The sequence below is a fragment of the Eretmochelys imbricata genome, chromosome 14 (genome assembly GCF_965152235.1).
Source record: "Eretmochelys imbricata isolate rEreImb1 chromosome 14, rEreImb1.hap1, whole genome shotgun sequence".
NCBI lineage: Eukaryota > Metazoa > Chordata > Testudines > Cheloniidae > Eretmochelys > Eretmochelys imbricata.
In genome coordinates, this window is record NC_135585.1 from 13,035,412 (window position 1) to 13,053,167 (window position 17,756).

The 17,756-nt window shown below is 44.7% G+C and overlaps 1 protein-coding gene across 1 annotated transcript; it reads left to right on the forward strand.

The window, feature by feature from the left end:
- The first annotated feature begins 617 nt into the window (after window positions 1-617).
- Window positions 618-6,714, forward strand: TOB1 (transducer of ERBB2, 1). Its single transcript, XM_077833922.1, has 2 exons — window positions 618-773; window positions 4,812-6,714. The coding sequence occupies exon 2, from the start codon at window positions 4,950-4,952 to the stop codon at window positions 5,919-5,921; it is 972 nt and encodes a 323-aa protein (XP_077690048.1). The 5' UTR covers window positions 618-773; window positions 4,812-4,949; the 3' UTR covers window positions 5,922-6,714.
- Window positions 6,715-17,756: the final 11,042 nt, after the last annotated feature.

Consider the following 17,756-nt stretch of genomic DNA (forward strand, 5'->3'; position numbering starts at 1 on the left):
GTAAGGGAGGGGGGTGGGTGTTGGATGCAAAAGGCAGGTATACGGGAGAGGGAAGGAATAGGCAGGGGGTATAAGGGTTGGGAGGAGAAGGGGCTCGGGAGTGGGAGGGCGTTGGGTGGGACAGACAGGTATATGGGAGAGAGGCAGGGGGTAGCAGTATCAGCAGAGTTGGTAGAAGAAGGGGCGAGGCAGAGTGGTGGGAGGGGGATGGGAGAAGGAGCGGGTAGATCGGTTGGGAGGAGAAGGGGCCAGGCAGGGTGTGAGAGATGGGCAGGGGTGTAGGCAGGGGAAGGGGGTCGAGAGGGAGGGAGGGAGGGGCAGGCAGGGGGATGGGGGCAGATGGGTTGGGAGAAGGGGCCAGGCAGGGTGTGGGTGTGAGGGATGGGCAGGGGTGTAGGCAGGGGTAGGGGATTGAGAGGGAGGGGCAGCCAGGGGAAGGGCGGGGCAAGGCAGTGCGCTGGGGGCGGGGCGGTGGGACGGGTAGGGCGGTCATGGCGGTGGGAGGGGCACGCAGGGCACGGCAGCGCGCTGGGGGCGGGGCCGGACGGGGGGGGCGGGGCAAGGGAGGCGATATATACGGGCGCGGTGGGAGCCCCCCGCTGGAGAAGGAGTGAAGCTGCTGTGGCGGAGCGCGCCCGTCCCGGGGTGTGAGCAGGGCAGCCCCCCCCCCCTCCCTCCCCCGCAGCGAGCCGGCTCTCGGACATGGGGCTTCGGCACTGAGACCCCCGCACGCTCACTGGGACTGTTTGCACTACCCCCTACACCCACCCCGGGTGAGTACCGCCGCCGGCTCGGGGGCGAGTGCCGGCTGGGCGGGCCCGCTAGGGTCCGGGGCGGGGGAACAGACGCGGTGAGGTGGCTGTGAATGAGGTGCCGGCACAGACCGGGAGGGGCAGTAGAGTGGGGGGAGGGCAGTGGGGGGGTTGGCACACGCGGGGGGGGGGAAGGGCAGTGGAAGGGCAGTGGAAGGGGAGGGGGGTTGGCGCGGGGGGGGAAGGGCAATGGAAGGGGAGGGGGGTTGGCGCGCGGGGGGGGAAGGGCAATGGAAGGGGAGGGGGGTTGGCGCGCGGGGGGGGAAGGGCAATGGAAGGGGAGGGGGGTTGGCGCGCGGGGGGGGAAGGGCAGTGGAAGGGGAGGGGGGTTGGCGCGCGGGGGGGGAAGGGCAGTGGAAGGGGAGGGGGGTTGGCGTGCGCGGGGGGGGAAGGGGAGTGGAAGGGGAGGGGGGTTGGCGTGCGCGGGGGGGAAGGGGAGTGGAAGGGGAGGGGGGTTGGCGTGCGCGGGGGGGGAAGGGGAGTGGAAGGGGAGGGGGGTTGGCGTGCGCGGGGGGGGAAGGGGAGTGGAAGGGGAGGGGGGTTGGCGTGCGCGGGGGGGGAAGGGGAGTGGAAGGGGAGGGGGGTTGGCGTGCGCGGGGGGGGAAGGGGAGTGGAAGGGGAGGGGGGTTGGCGTGCGCGGGGGGGGGAAGGGGAGTGGAAGGGGAGGGGGGTTGGCGTGCGCGGGGGGGGGAAGGGGAGTGGAAGGGGAGGGGGGTTGGCGTGCGCGGGGGGGGGAAGGGGAGTGGAAGGGGAGGGGGGTTGGCGTGCGCGGGGGGGGGAAGGGCAATGGAAGGGGAGGGGGGTTGGCGTGCGCGGGGGGGAAGGGCAGTGGAAGGGGAGGGGGGTTGGCGTGCGCGGGGGGGAAGGGCAGTGGAAGGGGAGGGGGGTTGGCGTGCGCGGGGGGGGGAAGGGCAGTGGAAGGGGAGGGGGGTTGGCGTGCGCGGGGGGGGGAAGGGCAGTGGAAGGGGAGGGGGGTTGGCGTGCGCGGGGGGGGGAAGGGCAGTGGAAGGGGAGGGGGGTTGGCGTGCGCGGGGGGGGGAAGGGCAGTGGAAGGGGAGGGGGGTTGGCGTGCGCGGGGGGGGGAAGGGGAGTGGAAGGGGAGGGGGGTTGGCGCGCGGGGGGGGAAGGGGAGGGGGGTTGGCACGCAGGGGGGGAGGGGAGGGGGGTTGGCACAGCCCCATGCAGGAGGGTTGTGGAGCCAGAAGGGGGGGTGTTGTCATGGCCCCGTGGGGGGTGAGGGCTGTGGAGCCGGGGTCGGGGGGTTGGCACAGCCCTGTGTGTGGGGGGGTGGAACTGGGGGGGTTTAGCACAGCCCAGTGGAGCTGGAGAGGGGGGTTGGCATGGTCCCATGAGGGGGAGGGCTATGGAGCAGGAGTGGCGGGGGTTGGCTTGGCCCCATGGGTGGGAGGGCTATGGAGCCAGAGTTGCGGGGGGTTGGCACAGCCTCGTGCGGAGAAGGGCTATTGAGCCGGAGTGGGGGGGGGGTTGGCACATTCTGGGGGGGGCTGTGGAGCAGGAGTGGGGGGGGGTTGGCACAGCCTCGTGTGGGGAAGGGCTATGGAGCTGTAGTGGAGGGGTTTGGCACGGCCCCGTGTGGGGAGGGGCTGTGGAGCCGAGCTGGGGCGGGGGGGTTGGCACAGACCCATGCGGGAGAAGGAGCAGGACCTGGGAAGTGGGATTGGAACAGGCCTATGGGGGGGGGGGAATTGACCCAGCCCTGTGGGGGGGGTGGGGATCGGGGCAATGAGAATGTGGGTAGGGCCTGACACAATTGCATAGAGGTACTTCGGTCAGTGGCAAAGCCATGGCATGGGGTGCGAGGACCCTCCCAAAGGGGTTCATTTTACACATCATGGTTCAGAGGAGTGAGTTTTGCATAAACTGACTCGTATATATCGTTGTGCTTGGGCATTTTAACCGGCACTAACAGCCTTTAGGGCTCTGCCTAATCAAGCGAAGGTTGAGGGGTGTCACTGGGAGTGGGGTACACAGGAGAACTGGGTATTGGCCTTGTTAGTGCAGGAGAGAGTGCCTGGCTTATCCCCTTTCTCTCCAGTCATCCCTCTTCCCCTTCATTTTGTCTCTTGTGGGCTCAGAAAATGCTCTTCCTCCTTCTCTTGCTGCTGCTGCTGGTAGAGCTCCCAGGGCTGTGAGCAGAAATCTAATGAGACCCAACTGTCTGGTTATGTAACTCCCCACACAGTGCTTAAGGCTCTTGTTTTTAACCCCCACCGCCATTGCCATTAGAATAATTAACATGCTTAGATACCTTAGAAATGTCATCCTCCCTTTAAAAAAAAAACACCTGTTTGCAGTGTTCAAGCTGTTTGGTTTATTCAGTTGCTTGTACCACGGCTCAATTTTGGGGCTTACAAGAATTTGTAGTTTCTGCTCGGTGTTTTTGAGAATCATTTTATCCTAAAGGACATTGGGAAGGGGAGATGAAACAGATGGATTAATAAATCATTTTTAGTGTCCCTTTTAACTACCCCAATCAACTTTTTCCATACCGAATTAGTCTCCTTTTGTAAATATCTTCTGTTTGCCCTTGATCTTTCCTTATCCCCGCCCAGTGCTGATCCAGCAAATGTTTAAAGGTCGCCTTATCATACAGCCTCTCAGGCTGTTCCCATATCATGTTTGAGGGGGAAGAGGGGGGAGATTAAAGGAGGCTTTAAAAATGGGGTTAAATTTTGCAGAACTACCCAATTGGGGCAGGATATAAAAAGGGATTGCAGAATTTGGAAATTGGCTTTGACTTTTCCAGTTTCTTAATGACTGATTTACTAAATTTTGTAAATTGTCATGCTGTGCCAAACAAAAAACTTTTAGGTAAAATACTGCTGTAGGTGTTAACTCAAAATGTATTGTTTTTTTGCTTAAGCTATGATTGAAACTCCATCTTTAAATCAGACTGTTATACTAAGGTATTGCAGGATTTTCAGTAGCAAGGCATGTTATTTTATATATTGCTCTTGTCCCTTGTTTTAACTGTATATTTATGTGAACTTCTGTTATACCCTTAATGAAGGAGTGACTTCCATGGCTCCATTTTATATACAGTATAAAATCTGAAGAGGGAGAGAGGCAATCTCATGAAAATGAGGATTGACCCTATTGGCTATAATAGCTTTATAAAATTCCCATATATGTTGATTTGTTTTAAAATGTGCATTTAGCTGATATTTAAGCAGTTTTTATAGAAGATAGGAATGGATTCATTGACCATTACTACCAGCCATAATTAAGACTGAAAATGTGTATTTGCTGTATTGTGTGTGCATAATGTGTGTTTAAAGTATTCTTATAATAGTTCTAGAGGGAGAGGAAAAGAATACCTGTCCTTGGTCAGTAGACACTTTTTTCAGTTGTATTTTCCATCAAATGCACAGTTGGTGCAGGTGTTTGGCTTTGACTTAAAACGATATATGTGGCATAGTTAAATTATACAAGTGCCAAAATGCATCTAAAACAACCAGTAGATTTTTTTTTAGTATATCTGTAACTTAAAGCCCAACTGATATGTTTGCAAACCTTAAAATGAGAACTGGTTCTTTGACTGAGACCTTTTACACTAAATTAATAGCTTGGTGCTAAATTTTGCAGCTGAGTTCTATAAATCACCCAGAATAGGGGATTGGTAATTGAACCCCTGACAGGCCTGGCACGGTTAGCATTGCTATGACGTCCTAGACACACACTTGCTGCTTTGCAAATAACTTAAGGGCTGAACTGCAAGCTCAAATGATTTTGAAATGACTTATGTTGTACTCATGAAACACCTTCCTAATGCATCTTCCATAGTATTGTTTATAAGTTCTGCAGAATGTATTTGAGGTCCTCTGTTTTAACTGTCATGTTCATAGGCAATATGTTACAAATGTCTTCTGATGGGAAATAACCTATTCTAGGTAGAGTGAGAGACCAAAATATTAGGCTTTGGAGCCTGATCTTACGCTTTCCTTATTTGGATATATTTGCTTTTGTTTTTTCTTAAAGGAACAAGAACACTCAAGGTGAAAGGATAATAATCTACTAGAATCAGCACTTTGAATGAAATTTTGTTTCCCTGTGGCATCTTGAACACTTTTTTTTCTTTGGGTTTTGAAACAGACATTAAACTTTGGCATAGCAGCTATGCAGGTTGAAATCCAAGTAGCACTCAATTTTATTATTTCATATTTGTATAATAAGCTTCCCAGACGACGTGTCAACATTTTTGGTGAAGAGCTTGAAAGACTTCTTAAAAAGAAGTATGAAGGGCACTGGTATCCGGAAAAGCCATACAAAGGATCAGGGTATAGATGTATACATGTAGGGGAGAAAGTGGACCCAGTCATAGAACAAGCATCCAAAGAGAGTGGTTTGGACATAGATGATGTTCGCGGCAACCTGCCTCAGGATCTTAGTGTTTGGATTGACCCATTTGAGGTTTCATATCAAATTGGTGAAAAGGGACCAGTGAAAGTGCTTTATGTGGATGATAATGAAAATGGATGTGAGTTGGATAAGGAAATCAAGAACAGCTTTAACCCAGAGGCCCAGGTGTTCATGCCAATTAGTGACCCGGCATCTTCAGTGTCTAGCTCTCCTTCTCCTCCCTTTGGTCACTCTGCTGCTGTGAGCCCAACTTTCATGCCCCGCTCCACTCAGCCTTTAACCTTCACCACTGCCACATTTGCTGCCACCAAGTTTGGCTCGACCAAAATGAAGAATAGCGGCCGTAGCAACAAGGTCGCCCGCACTTCTCCCACCAACCTTGGCTTGAATGTCAATGACTTGTTGAAGCAGAAAGCCCTTTCCTCCTCCATGCACTCGCTCTATGGGCTTGGCCTAGGCAGTCAGCAGCAGCAACAGCAGAAGACTTCTGCCCTTTCTCCTAATGCAAAGGAGTTCATTTTCCCTAACATGCAGGGTCAAGGTAATACCAGTAGCATATTTCCTGGTGACAGCCCCCTTAACCTCAGTCCTCTCCAGTACAGTAATGCCTTTGATATGTTTGCAGCCTATGGAGGTCTAAATGAGAAGTCTTTTGTTGATGGCTTGAATTTTAGCTTAAACAACATGCAGTATTCTAACCAGCAATTCCAGCCTGTTATGGCTAACTAAAAATAAAACAAAAATGAAATTCAAATAAATCCTATTGTACAAGTTCAAATGCACGTACCCAAGGGTGTATCTTTTTTTCCACTTCTTGAGACTTTTTTAAAGCTTGTAGTATGAATACATTCAAGCTTGGTTAGATAAATAAACATGCATCTTTTTTCATTTGCCAGCCAAGCACAAAGTTATTTTATACTGACTGTACATTAAAAAATATACTCAAAATATGGCCTCTTACAGTATTTAAGATATAGCAAGGACATGGCTGATTTTATATATATATATATATATATATATAAAAAGAGGCACTAATAAGTGGGTTTATTGGTCTTTTTCTAATTGTATAATTTAATTTAGTACAAAGTTTGTAAAATATCAGAGTATATATATTGTTTCTACAACATGGTATTGCATTTATATCTTTTTACTACAGTGATCTGTGAGAGCTGCAGCAGCTTCATGTTGTATTTTTTTTACTGAAATTGTAAAATATCCATCTTAGACATCAATTATTCTAAAAAAAAAATTTAAAGTGTACAGAATATTCCTTAGTGGTGGAATTAAAATGTACGAAATATTTGCTTTTTTCAAAAAGAAACACAAATTGTATTTTCTGTTAAAGTTTAAAGATTTTTGCTATATATTATGGAAGAAAATGTAATCGTATATATTAATTTTGTACCTACATTGTGCAATACTTGAAAAAATGGTATAAAAGTATTTTGAGTCAGTGTCTTACATGTTAAGAGGGACTGAAATAGTTTATATTAAGTTTGTATTAAAATGCTTTAAAATTAAATGGCTGTTGTGGTCTTTGTTTTAGTATTGTGCTGAGCATAAGAGCACTGCAGTTATTGTGTTGTAAATGCTAATGATGCAAAAAGGTCTGACTCAGTGCATCACAAAGGAATGATGGAAAGTGGTTGCTCTACTTGACACACCGCGATAATAGGTTGCTTTACCTAAAATAGTTCTTGCAAAGCACACAGCTTGATTAAGTACTTGGCTAGCATTATTTGAACAAACATTCACAAACAAGTTTTCCATATGTGCAGTCATTTACAACTGGATCAGGTGGTGGTTTTTTTAGTTTACCCTTGAGAATTAAGATTACAAGTTTTTTTTAATGTTGAGTTACTGTGTGATATGACCTATCTAGAAAGGACTCAGGTATTGCAGTGAAATTCACTTCCCATGTAATCTGAGTGGATTTGAACTATTATCTCTAGAGGTCATAGACCAATACGTCAGCATTATGTTTCTATGTTAAGAAGTAATAGCTCAGAAAGTAGAGTGAATAAAATTTTTGATTTACAGTCAAACATTCTTAAACTTTCATCTTATAATCTATTTAAAAAATTAATGTAACTACAGTATTTGACAATGAATAAGTTATATTCCAGAAATAGATGGAACAGCTGCTGTTCTAATTTACTGGGCTTCCAAAGCATGAACATTTTACTTGAGTTATCCATATGAGTGTCTGGAAGAAAATTCAGAGGCTGTTAGACTAGCCTGCTGCCTTGAGCTGACAAAACAGGTTAACTGACAGAATATTTTGGAGGTATTTTCCCCATTCTTGCATGTTCTTTTGAGCACTGATGCTCATTGATTTTCTTGAGGGGTACTGGAACTGTCTTGCATTAGTTTTAATCCTTAAAGCAGCTAACAGAATCAACAGTTTGTTCAAACTGCCCACTGTAATTCTACTTTTACAATGGGAGCAAGTTAATGGAACTATAATTGACAGTATAGTGCCTCATATTAAAAATGCATTTTAAGCTAAAACTCGATAGTTAAATTTGTCTGAACCTTGATTTTTCTAAAACCGGCCTTTGTGAATGGGGCTTGGTCCTAGCCCACTTGAGTTTACAAGACTTAGGCACAAAATCACCACATGGTTTGGTTTGAGAAGAAGAGTCTAGCTTTTTCTAGGAGTAGCCAAGTACAGTACTGGAAGTAAAAACAAGGTGAGGTGTTTGGCCTGCAGTGGAGAGAATGGGGCTATGAAGAAGTATTGGGCTAGCAAAGGGATTTGTCAGAGATGCAGGACTGACAATGCTATCCTAAGTCCCATGATGACTAAAGTTCAAACACAGCAATAGTGTGTGTGGTTTTTTTAGGCGTTCATTCCTCCCTGTGTTTAACTAGCTTGTTTGTATTGAGTTCACCATCTGGCTTACCTTGACATTAATCAAGCAACAATGAACAAGTATAAATGAAATTCTACAGCTTAGTATCCAGTTTTAAATTAAGGCTTTTATTTTAAAAAGGAAGTAAGTACCTCTGAAAGGTGTTCAAATTCAAATCTGGAAAATGTCAAGTAAATAATACCCTGAAAAATACACTCTTTAACCTAATAATGCTGTTATGTTGTTCATGTGTCTAGACTTAATTGTTTAAAAAAAAAAATTGTCCATTCAGCCTGGATGATGATGATTATCTGAGCTCTCTAAGACTAAGGTGGGGAGATGTGCAGCTGGTTTAGGAGGCTTGGATAACTGGGATCATAATATATAGTCCAGAGATTTTTCATTCCCCATGTTTTAAATAGGTGATTTTTCCTATTACAGGCTATTGGGGTTTCTTCTTTCATTGCTTATCCTCTGCCCATTCCAAGTCATTCACTTTCATAGTATCCATCTCTGGTGTTTTATAGATGGAGGATGATACCAGGTGAGGAATAATCTGCAGGAAGGAGAGACCCTTTTTTAAAAATCTGGTATGCGGCCTATTTTATTCACTTAGTTGATCATGCACTAAAGTCTTGGAGTTCAATGTTGCCTCAAACATTTCCATTGCAACATTCTGTCCTAAATGAGTGCCAAGTAAATCTTCTCCTGTTCAGTTTACACATACCCAGTATTCTCCCATCACAGAAATACTTCCTTGTGAATACAGGGAGAGAAATGGCCAAAAGGTATTGGGAAGGGGAAAGAATTTGCCCATGTAAGCAATTTCTTCATATTTTTTCTTCTGAACGTGCAATTTATTCCTTTAAAATCTCCAGCGTTTAACTTCCAAAGATGCCTTTGACACCAAAGAAAGGGGCAAAAATGTAAGTCTGCTTCTTTCCTCTATGCATGAGTAATTCCTGCTCTTCCTTTGAGATACTGCACAACACAAGTTGAAAAAAAATTCCCATGTCCTACTGTTAAAATCTTAAACCAATCCAAAGTAATAAACTCCTTAGAACTAAGTTTTTTATAAATTGTGCAGGCTTGTAATTGTCTTGATTTTTGGATTGAATATGCACTAATTAATAGTTGTATAATCACCATTTGTGACATTTAAGTGCAATTTATTTTAATAGTCCCTTTATAAAATACTGGCAGGCTGTACATATTTTTCTATGATCACACAGCCATAAAATATGTGGAGATACAAAGCACCTCCCCAAGCAGAAAATAATGCAGGCATTGCACATGTGATACTTATATCCTTGCTCAACTAGAATAGAATCTTTTGTTATGGACAACAGATTGTAGGACTTCATCGCAAGATCAAGCAATGAAGATTAATCTGATGTGTGGAGATAAAAATAGAACACCCATCCTCACATATTAGTAGGAAATCTCAATTACTCTAAATAATTACCCATTTTGCCATCCCTGTCCTTCAGATTGAGCACCTGGTGTGTCTTTATTTAGATCAATGTTGTCCTTGTATTGTACAACTGGGACCAGAGTCTGATGGCAGTTATCCCGGTGTAAACCTGTACTGTATCAAAGTATGTGAAATAACTCCAGATGTACTGGTGTTATCTCCACTGAAGTTACAGGAGCTGCTGTGGTGTAAATGAGATCACCCACTGCTAGAGTATCATGTGCTGCAAAGTGCCCACAAAGGGCATTCTGCAGTACGGCAGTTTGAGCTATGGCATTTTTTCACTCAGCTCCTTAGGGGTGCTTTAGAACTGATTTTTGTTTTACTTGCACTCTTTTCTCAATCTCATGTGTTTTTTTTAATGACTTTAGTTCATTTCAAATATCTAGCATTTTACTTTCCATTACTTAACATAGTGTTAACTCAGATTAAATTTGTAGTTTAAATAGAGCCTAGTGACAAAGAGCTGAAGTAAGATTATTGTTGCACAGCGCACAGCACACAGCAGTCAGGAGCAAATCCTGTCCTAGCCTTCAGGCTCTCAAAGGCTGCCTTTGATACACAAGGTGGAGAATGATTTGAGGGGTGAGGGTGCACACCCCTTTATGCAGTGTGAAGCAAAGCTCTACGGTCCCACTGTATGGCAAGGGTGTGCAGGCCCAGTATGAGATGGATACAGATTCTACTCCCCAGATCTTCCATGGCGGGTGGGTTTTGGCGATGGAGTAGGTTGTGGGGGCTGCTGCAGGAGGATTTCCTTCTGCCCCCAAATATCTGCTTGGCTCAGTTACTTGGGCTGGGCACGGTATTTTCCCCTTATAATGTGAATCTGTTCCTGTTAAAATCAATTGCAAAACCCCAGTGGCAATAGGTTCAGGACCGTAGCGAGTATCCAGCATGAGCATCCTTAATTTTCTTTTAACTTTACGACAAGCCTACATAATATTTTTGTCTTTTAAAAATAAGCTTTTAGGCTGGGGCTTGGCAAGAATTCCTCACATTTTACTTGTGTTTTTTGTTTGTGCAATAACTCAAAATGAATAAAGGTCTGAAGTCTTTATTTTATTAAATGGATCTTGGTTAATAAGTTTTAGCCACAAGGTCTTTAAAAGATTCTGACGATAAACCTACAATTTCAACGTTTATAGTGGAAATTCTGGCATAAATGTAAGTGTTCTACAGAATTTCATAATGAAACTAGAACCTAGTGGGGAAAATATTTTTCAGGACAGTATTTCATCCCATTTAATAGTATTGTAAATGGAGAAATAATGTTGAGGGCATTTTTTAAAAGTTAATTTAAAAAATTGCTGCACATTTTTGCAGAGTTTTTGATTTTGTCATTGAAAATATTTTTGATTTAAAAAGTTACAGATTCTAAAATTGGAAAGGAGCATTATGATCATTTAGCCAAAGAACCTCATCCTATAATTTCTGCATCAAGCTACTGCATATCTTTTAAGAGATGCTGTATAAAGAGGACCCTCTCAAATTCATCATGACCATGAAAAATGCGTCATGGACCGTGAAATCTGGTCTCCCCTTCTAACCTCTGCCAAAGTTGGTCTTGTGTGTGCTTTTACCCTATACTACACAGATTTCAAGGGGGAGACCAGCATTTCTCAAACTGGGGGTTCTGATCCCAAAAGGGGTTGCTGCGGGGGGGTTGCAGTATTGCCACCCTTACCTCTGTGTTGCCTTCAGAGCTGGGTGGTTGGAGGGCAGCAACTGTTGACTGGGTGACCAGGTCTGAAGGCAGCACCCCACCAGTAGCATTTTTAAAATCCTATGACTGTGAAATAGACCAAAATGGACCATGAATTTGGTAGGACTCTATGTGTAAAGCTACCTTATTCAAATGATTTATTTTGCATTTTTGCAAAATTGCTATTTACCAGTGTCTTTTCCTTTCACAATACAGTAAATATAAAAGGTATTCCTGCTTTTTTTGTATAGCGTAGGATCAGACAAAAGTAAGTATCAAATGTGAGCAAACAGAATAAATTTGCAATAAATGTGACACAAAGCATTTATATAATTTGACCAGAACAACAAACTTGGCCAGCTGCACAAAGGCAATGAACAGTTGTTAGCTGAGACAGACTAGTGCCATCAATATTGTAGCAAATGTTTAAAAAAAATCAAATCAGTAAGTTTAAAATCAGATTAACTTGTAGCTGATGGGTTTAGGAACTAGTAATGGCAGACACAAGCTTTCATTTTTAAGTCTATCTCAGTCCAGTCCAGGATGATAGCGTTTAAAAAGTCACGTTTGAGGTATCTGTGAAATGAGGTTAGAGGCTCATTGGCATAGCAGGATGTGGAAGATTCCATAACTGATGCCTAGTTATGTCACTTGGATAAAGGATCTAACTCTTTTGGGCTGAAATCCAGCAGCTTTCACCAGCACAATTCTCCTGATTTTTAGTTTTGCTAAGAAGGAGATTCAGCTCATTTGCTAATCATACAGCTACTCCGTGGTGCTGGAACAATTTTTATAGTTGGGGTACTGAAGGCAGAAACCATGTATTCGGGTTGTTAGTAGTACTTCAAGCCAGGAGATGCGCCAGTACCTCTTGTTCCAGCACATATGCAACTACTCAGACAAGAAGTTACTAGGTGGTATGTCACATGACTTCTTGGGGACTCTAGCCATTGTTGTTACAGTATCTTCCAATCCATTCTGAAATCAATAGTGTGAACCAAGGGGGATATGGCACTCTGTGAATAAAGAGGGAATTGAGTGGCATGGTAGATACAGCAAGCCAGATCCTCAGCTGGTATAAATTGTTGTAACTAGAGTTGCCAACCCTCCATGATTGTCTTGGTGTCTCCAGGAATTAAAGATTAATCTTTAATTGAAGGTTATGTCATGTGATGAAAGCTCCAGGAATACCTCCAACCAAAATTGGGAACCCTAGTTGTAGCTCCACTGACTACAATTGATTTGAACTATAATGATAATCCACATGTTGAGGATCAGTCCCGCAGGCACAAAGGGACCCACCTCCTATATATTCCTTTCCATTTTATTTCACGTAATCTTAGGCTGCTGCACAAAATAGCTTTCGGTGTGGCCAGACAGCCACGGTAGATGATTACCCCTGGCTGCCATAGCAAAGTCACATGGCCAACAGTCTAGTACTTTGTCTGTGCCACTGCTTTGGTGGAAATGTTTAATAAAAAAAAAAAAAAAAGCTATGACTAGCAAACCATCCAGTTGCATTTCTGCAATATCAAGTAACCAAACAACTAGTTGTTAAATCAGCTGTTTGCACCAACATGGGACCAAATCAGAGTTCACTTTAGAGCTCTGATACCCTAGACTATTCTATTAATGTTTCAGTAATAAATACCTCAGTTTGTATTCCTAGTTTTGAAGCAGATGAAGCAAACTGACAGTTCAGCACTCTTTTTTCATATCATCAGCAAGTTGATTTAAATTGAGTGTACAATGTTGGCTGCATTCCTTTTACAAGCAGCATAAAAACTTTGCTAAATTGAAGTGCCAGAATTGTAAAATCCTGCTGAAGTGATTGTTTCCAGAAAACAGTAATGGGAATAGTTAACACTGTTACTGTGGCAGCATGTGTGGCTTTTGTCCTGCTGGCTTTATTTTAGTGCAGGTAGTAAGGAGGTTTGCATTACAGAAGGGAAAAATATTTAAGACTTATATAGATAAACTGCATTCCTTTTGGCAGTATGAGTTCTTTACCTCACTGATAAAATATGATTGGTGTGCACAACTGAGAACAGGTGTAAAATATTTTTAGAAAAACCTTGGCATATAATGCAGACCACTACCCCTTTTTCCTATATTCTTATTTTTATTAAAAAATAACTCATGGAATATTGATGTTTGTAGATTTTATGGAACTTGCCGTGTTTTACTGTGTATATTTGATGATATCTGTGAGACTTCATCAGAGTAACTGAGACTGGGGTGACCTCTCCTCCTCCAGTTGTTCACCGTGGCTATTTTAAAACTAACTTGTTATCTACATGCCTTCATACGGTTTACATAACTGCATTTTCTTTCCTCCATTCCCAAGAAGAACGCTAAAGGAGAACAGTGACACCTTGGATGGAAGCTAATAGTTGGAGTTAGCTCAGCATCCATATCAGTTTCTATGAGTGGGTTATGATGTCAACAGATCTGGGCAATGCATTTAAGTTCCTTGACCTCATAGACCTTAAGGTCAGAAGGTACCATGCTGATCATCTAATCTGATCTCCTGTACATCTCAGACCACAGAATCTCACCCAACTGCTCCTGTAATAGACCTATCACCTCTGGCTGAGTTACGGAAGTCCTCAGATCATGATTTAAAGACCTCAAGTTACAGAGATTCCACCATTTACTCTAGTTTAAAACAGCAAGAGACCTGGCCCCATGCTGCAGAGGAAGGAGAAAGCCCCCTGGCTGTCTGTCAATCTGACCTGGGGGAAAATTCCTGTCCAACCCTGAATATGGCGATCAGGTGAATACTAAGCATGAAAGCAAGACCCACCAGCCAGACACCTGGGAAAGAATTCTCTGTAGTAATGCAGAGTACTTCCCAGCTAGTGCCCCATCTCTGGCTGTTGGGGATTTATGCTACTAGCAGTCACCGATAGGCCACACGCCATTGTAGGTAGTCCCATCATACCATCCCCTCCATAAACTTACCAAGCTCAGTCTTGAAACAAGGTAGGTTTTTTGCCCCCACTGCTCCCCTTGGAAGGCTGTTCCAGAACTTCACTCCTGTTTAACAATAATTAATTCCCAGCTCTTCCACTCAAATGTCTTCTCTTGCTTCTCTGCCTCTCCCTCCCCACCCCAGTAAGGACCTGCTCGTCTGGTGCTCCTCTCATGCAGTAACTGATCTCCAGTTGCTCTGCTTCACTAGGATCACTTAACCTGCGACTCTGGAGGACATCCAGACCTCTTTTACACTCCATTTCATCCCATTCTCATCTCTTAAAACCAAATGTCCTGCCAGCCCCACACATCCATATCAGAAACTGTTTCAACTCCGACTAGTAGCCTCAGCAAGAGGCCTGGCATTAACTGGCCCAGGGAGCCTGAGCCACACTCTCATCCCATTTCCTCCAAGTTGAGGCACAGTGGACTTTCGTTTCTCAGCTGTTGAGAGAGCATCCAGTCACCAGCACTCCCCTCAGTAAAAACAAAGCAAGCTTATAAGGATAATACATGGCAAACGTGGTAGAGTTAAGGTATGTACAGACATGAGTGCTCTGTATGTCACTGATATAAAACCCAAGTGCACTTGATGTCTTAGAGCTCCGGGGCTGGTGGCTCAGAGCTCTGGGGTCCCCCCACCCCCTGCTCCGGGTCGGAGCTCCGAGTCCCACCACGGCAGCTGGGAGCTGGGGGAGCCCCCACCACCCATGGTGGCTCAGAGCTCCAGGGCCCCCACCGGCTGACCACTCCAGCCTTGCTGCCCCGGGGCTGAAGTGGAAAATGTCACAGACATAATCTTAACCTTACGTATAAATGAAACGGCCCGTTCAAGTATCTGTGAGTTCCCTATTAACAGGGTGACCAGATGTTCCGATATTTGGGGCTTTGCCTTATATAGGTGCCTATTACCTCCCAACCCCTGTCCCAATTTTTCACAGTTGCTGTCTTGTCACCCTACCTATTAATGCTGAGACAAATCAAGGGAGGCAGTGTGGCATAGGGGATAGAGCACTGGACTGGGACTCAGGAGCCCTGGATCTACCACTAGCCTGTTGGATGACCTTGGGTAACCCAATTCACCTCTCCTGTTCCTCTGTTTCCCCATCTGTAAAATGTATATAATGGTACTGACCTCTTGTGTAAAGCGTTTTGAGATGTACTGATAAAAATTCTATATAAGAGCTTAGTATTATATTATTAGTACTTTTCTGCCATCAGTAGTGACCTTGTATTGACCTTGTCCAGTTTTCTAAATACCCAGTACATTTCCTCAGAGGCCAGCCTGGCATTCTCTGCTTTCATCTCCTTTAAGTTTTATGGCCTTTGATGGTCTATTTTGCATCTTGCAGTTCAGCACATTAAGATGACTTTTAATGTTCAAAACAAGAAATGCACAAAATAAGCAAAGCACTTGACTTCCATCTTTTGTCATGTGCAAGAGCCTGACTCATCCACCAGTGGAGCAGGAAAGCTCCCACAGTAGCAGGATCTGACACGTTGTCTGTTGTGTACCTATATTTATGAGCATTTGTGTATGTGCATGCATGCACCTTTACGTATATAAGTGTAGCAACCTGTATGGAACTTGGAGGGAGGAGCACAGATTACAGGAGGGAAGGGCTTGGAGGAGGTATCATGAAGTTAGTCTGTATGGACATGGCTTGAATGCTAACTGCAGCTGCAGCATCTCTGTAAATAGTTCTCTTAATAAAGAGCCAATTTAGTTTAAGAAACATGGAGATCTCATGTTTTTACCTAGCATGTACTACATGAAACAATAAGTACAAATATTTCAAGATAAATTGCGTGAAACTCGTGCACCAGCATATATACTGAAAACACCTCCAGACAAATCAAAGATTAGACTCACACGAACATTTTGCAGAGTAAAGGGAAAAATAAAAAACCTTGTGACTTATATGAGATTCTTAAGGTGTTGCCCCACATGTGGGCACAGAACAGGGAGTCAGGACTCTTGAGTTCTATTGCTGGCTCCGCTATTACCTCCCTGCATGATCTTAAGCAAGGTATTTGGCCCATTGTCAAAAGTTGCCTATGATTTTTGGGCATCCAACTTGAACCTGATTTTCAGAAGTGCTGGGCACCCTCAACTCCTGTCAAAGTCAATGGGAGCTGCGGGTTCTCAGCCACTCTCAAAATCAGATATTTAAAGCATCTCAGACTGGGTATCTCAAAATCATGGCATGCAAAATCAGAGTCCAGATTTGAAAATGTTACTCATCTGGAGGTAATGCCTGCTTTACAGGGATTTGTGAATCTCACATTACAGAGTCACAGAGTTTAATGCCAAAATTAGTCCGAAGTATTACAGCCCACATAGAGGCAGAGACTAGGAGGGACCAAGGTGCACCAACACCTGAGGCCCGCTGCAAAGGCAGGAATTGATAAATTGATAAAGTCAGATATATCCGGATGATCCTGGCAAATGATCAGGATCATACTACAGAGGAAGCTGAAAAAACCCGAAGGTCACTGCCAGCCTGACCCAGGAGAAAATTTCTTCTCGTCCCCACATCTGGTGATCAGTTATGCCCTGAGCAGGTGAGCAAGATCCAGCCAGCTAAGCGCCTGAGAGAGAAGCTAATTGGTGCCATTGCAGAGTCCTGGTCCATCCCATCCACTATCCCATATCCAGCTGTGATCACATCTGATACTTCAGAGGAAAAAGGAGGGGGAAGAACCTTCCTGACCTCTGCAGGTGATAAGCTGAAGCCCTGAAGCATGAGATTTGTAAAGTGCTTTGAGCTTCTTGGATGAAAGGTGCTGTTTACCTTAAGCACAATTTCTTTAGTGTGCAATGCATGATGATTATGGCCGCAAGTTTGTCACAGAAGGGTAAAAAGTTACAGACTGTGATTTTCCCATTGGTCCTGGGTTTTTGTGTGTCCCTGACTCACCCCACAGCAGTGGCTCTTGAGGCTCCTGTCATGGGGCTGGGCCTGGCTCCCTGCTCCAGATGTTGCAACCCTGCATGTGTGGTTGCATTGCCACTCAGGTTTGGCCCAGTTGCCCCTCCATATGACAAGGGGCTGAGCAAATGCTAAAGAGCTGTGTGACCTGGCACACAAGGTCACAAATTACAATGCCCAAAGTTGAGAGCCAGCCCTAGCCTGTGGTATGCAAGAGCTGTTGCTGTCTGCGCTCAAGGTAAGTGTGGGGTAGACTCACTCTCAAGATCCCTCCCCTCCCCACATCGGCTGGGTTGGGATTCAGGTTGCAGTGCCATGGCAAAGGGGTCTGCTGGAGGTAGTCCGTTCCCCCTCATTTGTCAGAGCTTTTTTTCTTTTTCTTTTCTTTTTTTTTTTTTTAATAAAAAATCATGGAGAGGTCTCTAAGCCTGTGACTTTTACAAAATTTACCATGACTGCTCCAAGACTTTTGATAAAAGATGTTGTAACAAATCTGCAGTCCTAATGATGATATTCCCTGTTAGTTCATTAGACCATTACAATGCTGTCCTTAAAGACTCATCATTTCAGTATTGCCAGCCAATCAAAAATCACGATAAAGCCCTGCAAATCATCAGATTA